General features: G+C 67.3%; 1 protein-coding gene across 2 annotated transcripts in view; it reads left to right on the top strand.

Moving 5' to 3' along the window:
* The first annotated feature begins 1,650 nt into the window (after nt 1-1,650).
* LOC140386399 (RNA polymerase II elongation factor ELL) overlaps nt 1,651-6,000 on the top strand; it is a 173,162-nt gene continuing 168,812 nt past the window's right edge. For both annotated transcript variants that reach the window (XM_072468700.1, XM_072468699.1), the window contains exon 1: nt 1,651-1,826. In XM_072468700.1, the coding sequence (XP_072324801.1) occupies nt 1,689-1,826 (138 nt within the window). In that variant the 5' untranslated portion in view covers nt 1,651-1,688. The remainder of the gene's footprint in view (nt 1,827-6,000) is intronic.

Raw genomic sequence — 6,000 nt, 5'->3', positions numbered from 1 at the left:
TGCTGAGTGGTCCAGTGGCGGTGTGAGGGGTGCTCAGTGATCCAGTGAGTATGGAAGGTGTGCTGAGTGGTCCAGTGGCGGTGTGAGGGGTGCTCAGTGATCCAGTGAGTGTGGGAGGTGATCCAGTGAGTGTGCTCGGTGATCCAGCAAATGCGGGAGGTGTGCTGAGTGATCCAGTGAGTGTGGGAGGTGTGCTCAGTTATCCAGCCAGTGTGGAAGGTGTGCATGGTGATCCGGTGAGCGTGGGAAGTGTGTTCCAGAGAGTGCAAGAGGTGCGCTCAGTGGTCAGTTGTTCCAGTGAGTATACTCAGTGATCCAGTGAGCACTGGAGGTGTACTCGGTGATCCAGGGAGCACGGGATGTGTGCTCGGTGATCCAGTGAGCGCAGAATGTGTGCTGAGTGATCCAGTGGGTGCGGGAGATGTGTTGAGTGATCTAATTAGCGCGGCAGGTGTGTTGAGTGATCCAGTGAGCGCGGAATGTGTGCTGAGTGATCCAGTGAGCGCGGAAGGTGTGCTGAGTGATCCAGTGAGTGCGGGAGGTGTGCTGAGTGATCCAGTGAGCGCGGGAGGTGTGCTGAGCGATCCAGTGAGCGGGAGGTGTGCTGAGCGATCCAGTGAGCGCGGGAGGTGTGCTGAGTGATCCAGTGAGCGGGAGGTGTGCTGAGCGATCCAGTGAGCGGGAGGTGTGCTGAGCGATCCAGTGAGCGGGAGGTGTGCTGAGCGATCCAGTGAGCGGGAGGTGTACTGAGCGATCCAGTGAGCGGGAGGTGTGCTGAGCGATCCAGTGAGCGGGAGGTGTGCTGAGCGATCGAGTGAGCGGGAGGTGTGCTGAGCGATCCAGTGAGCGGGAGGTGTGCTGAGCGATCCAGTGAGCGCGGGAGGTGTGCTGAGTGATCCAGTGAGCGGGAGGTGTGCTGAGTGATCCAGTGAGCGGGAGGTGTGCTGAGTGATCCAGTGAGCGGGAGGTGTGCTGAGCGATCCAGTGAGCGGGAGGTGTGCTGAGCGATCCAGTGAGCGGGAGGTGTGCTGAGTGATCCAGTGAGCGGGAGGTGTGCTGAGCGATCCAGTGAGCGGGAGGTGTGCTGAGCGATCCAGTGAGCGGGAGGTGTGCTGAGCGATCCAGTGAGAGGGAGGTGTGCTGAGCGATCCAGTGAGCGGGAGGTGTGCTGAGCGATCCAGTGAGCGGGAGGTGTGCTGAGCGATCCAGTGAGCGGGAGGTGTGCTGAGCGATCCAGTGAGCGGGAGGTGTGCTGAGCGATCCAGTGAGCGGGAGGTGTGCTGAGCGATCCAGTGAGCGGGAGGTGTGCTGAGCGATCCAGTGAGCGGGAGGTGTGCTGAGCGATCCAGTGAGAGGGAGGTGTGCTGAGCGATCCAGTGAGCGGGAGGTGTGCTGAGCGATCCAGTGAGCGGGAGGTGTGCTGAGCGATCCAGTGAGCGGGAGGTGTGCTGAGCGATCCAGTGAGCGGGAGGTGTGCTGAGCGATCCAGTGAGCGGGAGGTGTGCTGAGCGATCCAGTGAGCGGGAGGTGTGCTGAGCGATCCAGTGAGCGGGAGGTGTACTGAGCGATCCAGTGAGCGGGAGGTGTGCTGAGCGATCCAGTGAGCGGGAGGTGTGCTGAGCGATCCAGTGAGCCTGCCTCTCTCTCGCGCTCCCTCCCCCTCAGCCTGGCCGTTGCTCTCAGTGAAGATGGCGGCGGCTCTGTCTGAGGAGCGGCGCTTCGGTCTCTCCTGTGAGAAGCTGAACTCGGGAGCGCGACTCTCGCTTTTCCATGTCAAACTGACGGACACGGCGCTGCGGGCACTGGAGGCTTACCGGCGGCTGGCGGTGAGTGAACTTTATGTCAGGAGCTTTGGGGGGGTGGGGGGGGGGGACCTGTTGCTGAGCGCCGCAGTTCGGGGCTGGCGGCTCTGGGAGAGGGAGCGGGGATTCGGAGAGTCACCCCCCCACCCCAATCCCGGACAGTCACCCCCCCCCCCCCCCCCAATCCCGGACAGTCACCCCCCCCCCAATCCCGGACAGTCACCCCCCCACCAATCCCGGACAGTCACCCCCCCCCCCAATCCCGGACAGTCACCCCCCCCCCCAATCCCGGACAGTCACCCCCCTCCCCAATCCCGGACAGTCACCCCCCCCCCTTCCCCCCATCCCGGACAGTCCCCCCCCCCAATCCCGGACAGTCTCCCCCCCCCCCAATCCCGGACAGTCACCCCCCCCCCCTTCCCCCCATCCCGGACAGTCCCCCCCCCCAATCCCGGACAGTCACCCCACCCCCCCCAATCCCGGACAGTCACCCCCCCCATCCCGGACAGTCCCCCCCCTTCCCCCCATCCCGGACAGTCCCTCCATCCCGGACAGTCCCCCCCCCCTTCCCCCCCATCCCGGACAGTCCCCCCCTTCCCCCCATCCCGGACAGTCCCTCCATCCCGGACAGTCCCCCCCTTCCCCCCCATCCCGGACAGTCCCCCCCTTCCCCCCATCCCGGACAGTCCCCCCCATCCCGGACAGTCCACCCCCATCCCGGACAGTCCCCCCCCCCCGTCTCCCCATCCCGGACAGTCCCCCCCCCCGTCCCCCCATCCCGGACAGTCCCCCTCATCCCGGACAGTCCCCCCTTCCCCCCCATCCCGGACAGTCCCCCCCCCCCGTCCCCCCATCCCGGACAGTCCCCCCCCCCGTCCCCCCATCCCGGACAGTTCCCCCCCCCGTCCCCCCATCCCGGACAGTCCCCCCCCCCGTCCCCCCATCCCGGACAGTTCCCCCCCCCGTCCCCCCATCCCGGACAGTCCCCCCCCCCCGTCCCCCCATCCCGGACAGTCCCCCCCGTCGCCCCATCCCGGACAGTCCCCCCCGTCCGGACAGTCCCCCCCCCGTCGCCCCATCCCGGGCAGTCCCCCCCCGTCGCCCCATCCCGGGCAGTCCCCCCCCGTCGCCCCATCCCGGACAGTCCCCCCCCCCCCATCCCGGACAGTCCCCCCCCCCCCAATCCCAGACAGTCCCCCCCGTTTCCCCCATCCCGGACAGCCCCCACCCCCATCCCGGACAGGTCCCCCCCCCCATCCCGGACAGGTCCCCCCCCCCATCCCGGACAGGTCCCCCCCCCCATCCCGGACAGGTCCCCCACCCCATCCCGGACAGGTCCCCCCCCCATCCCGGACAGGTCCCCCCCCCCATCCCGGACAGTCCCCCCCCGTCCCCCCCCATCCCGGACAGTCCCCCCCGTCCCGGACAGTTCCCGTCCCCCCATCCCGGACAGTTCCCCCCCCATCCCGGACAGTCCCGTCCCCCGTCCCCCCCATCCCGGAGGGTCCCCCACCCCGGACCCCCCCCCATCCCCGATGTCCCCCCCCCCGTCCCCCCCCATCCCGGACAGTCCCCCCCGTCCCCCCCCATCCCCGATGTCCCCCCCCCCATCCCGGACAGTCCCCCCCGTCCCCCCATCCCGGACAGTCCCCCCCCGTCCCCCCATCCCGAACAGTCGCTCCCCATCCCGAACAGTCGCCCCCATCCCGAACAGTCGCCCCCCCTCCCCATCCCGAACAGTCGCCCCCCCTCCCCATCCCGAACAGTCGCCCCCCTCCCCATCCCGAACAGTCGCCCCCCTCCCCATCCCGAACAGTCGCCCCCCCTCCCCATCCCGAACAGTCGCCCCCCTCCCCATCCCGAACAGTCGCCCCCCCTCCCCATCCCGAACAGTCGCCCCCCTCCCCATCCCGAAGTCACCCCCCCTCCCCATCCCGAACAGTCGCCCCCCTCCTCATCCCGAACAGTCGCCCCCCTCCTCATCCCGAACAGTCGCCCCCCCTCCCCATCCCGAACAGTCGCCTCCCCTCCCCATCCCGAACAGTCGCCCCCATCCCGAACAGTCGCTCCCCTCCCCATCCCGAACAGTCGCCCCCCCCCCATCCCGAACAGTCGCCCCCCTCCCCATCCCGAACAGCCCCCCCCTCCCCATCCCGAACAGCCCCCCCCCTCCCCATCCCGAACAGCCCCCCCCATCCCGAACAGCCCCCCCCATCCCGAACAGCCCCCCACTCCCCATCCCGAACAGCCCCCCCCATCCCGAACAGCCCCCCCCTCCCCATCCCGAACAGCCCCCCCCTCCCCATCCCGAACAGCCCCCCCCTCCCCATCCCGAACAGCCCCCCCTCCCCATCCCGAACAGCCCCCCCCTCCCCATCCCGAACAGCCCCCCCCTCCCCATCCCGAACAGCCCCCCCCATCTCGAACAGCCCCCCCTCCCCATCCCGAACAACCCCCCCACGTCATCCCGAACAGCCCCCCACGTCATCCCGAACAGCCCCCCACGTCATCCCGAACAGCCCCCCCCCCGTCATCCCGAGCAGCCCCCCCCCGTCATCCCGAGCAGCCCCCCCCGTCATCCCGAACAGCCCCCCCCCGTCATCCCGAGCAGCACCCCCCCCCGTCATCCCGAGCAGCCCCCCCCCCGTCATCCCGAACAGCCGCCCCCTACGTCATCACGAGCAGCCCCCCCCCGTCATCCCGAGCAGCCCCCCCCCGTCATCCCGAGCAGCCCCCCCCTCATCCCGAGCAGCCCCCCCCCCCGTCATCCCGAGCAGCCCCCCCCCCCCGTCATCCCGAGCAGCCGCCCCCCCCCGTCATCCCGAGCAGCCGCCCCCCCCCGTCATCCCGAGCAGCCGCCCCCCCCCCGTCATCCCGAGCAGCCGCCCCCCCCCGTCATCCCGAGCAGCCGCCCCCCCCCCCCGTCATCCCGAGCAGCCGCCCCCCCCCCCGTCATCCCGAGCAGCCGCCCCCCCCCCCCCCGTCATCCCGAGCAGCCGCCCCCCCCCCCCCCCCCGTCATCCCGAGCAGCCGCCCGTCCCGTCCCGTCCCCCTCACTCCCGCGGGTCCGCCTTTCAACCTCTCTGCCTGTCGGTGAAGCTGACAGGATTCGGCCGGAAAGAAACTCTTCCTGGAGGCTGATTGTGGGGATAGTGTCTCCCCCCTCCCCCAGGGAAGGTGAGTGAGTCTGTCATTCTGGGGGTGGTATAAAGGTCTGTCTACCCCCCCCCCCCCCAGGTGGGGAGGGGGATCTGATTCACCTCCCCCTAGGGGGGGGGGGTGTTGGGGGGAGAGTCTGTCCCTCGGGAGTGGTGGAACAGTCTGTCTCCTGGGGGAGCGTGTCTGTCCCACCGGGGTTGGAGAGAGTCTGGCGGGGGGGGGGAGGTTAGTGGTGGAAGGATCTGTCCTGCTGCGGATAGGGGTTGTCAGTCACTCTGGGATTGGGGTGAAATTTGACTCCCTCCTTTCGAGCGGATGGTTAGTATTTGATCCTTTTGGGTGGGGGAGGGGGGGGGGTACTCTGTCTATCTCATTCTTGCAGGAGGGGTTCTGTGTCCCACATTCCAGACGGTTGGGAATCTGTGCCCATTTATTCCAGGAAATCAGTTAGCTCATTTGGCTGGATGGCTAGATCGTGATGGAGTAACACCAATAGCACGGATCCAACTCCCGGACTGGCAGAGGTTATTCACGAAGGCTATGCCTTCTCAACTTTCTCGCCTGCAGTGTGGCAATCCTCAGGTTAAATCACCACTTGTCAGCTCTCTCTCATCAGGGGAAAGCAGCCTACGGTACCCTCAGACTATGGTGACTTTAAAGTGCCCCCCTCCCCCTCCTGGGAGTTAGCGGGTCAGTGCCCCTTTCCTTCTGGAGGTTAGCAGGATAGTGTCACCTCCTGGGAGTTAGCAAGTCAGTGCCCCTCTTTCTGCATGTTAGAAAGTCAGTGCTCATCCTTCCAGGGGAGGGGGGATGGATGGGAGTGGATTCTGTGCCCTTCATTCTAGAGGCTGAGGGGCTTGTGCTCCCTCATTCCAGGGTGGTGGTCCTGGTTCTCCCCAGGATTCAGTTGAATCCTGGTTACCCATTTGCACCGCCAAAAATGCCCTGGCTTCCTAATTGGCTCTGCTTCCTATTGGCTATTTTAACCAGAGTTTCCAGCAGAGGTTATCTCCAATTGGTCAATTCATTTGTTGCCGTG

Source organism: Scyliorhinus torazame, chromosome 12 (genome assembly GCF_047496885.1).
Source record: "Scyliorhinus torazame isolate Kashiwa2021f chromosome 12, sScyTor2.1, whole genome shotgun sequence".
Classification (NCBI taxonomy): Eukaryota; Metazoa; Chordata; class Chondrichthyes; order Carcharhiniformes; family Scyliorhinidae; genus Scyliorhinus; species Scyliorhinus torazame.
The sequence above is the reverse complement of the archived record's forward strand: the minus strand, read 5'-3'. Positions and strand labels throughout refer to the sequence as shown.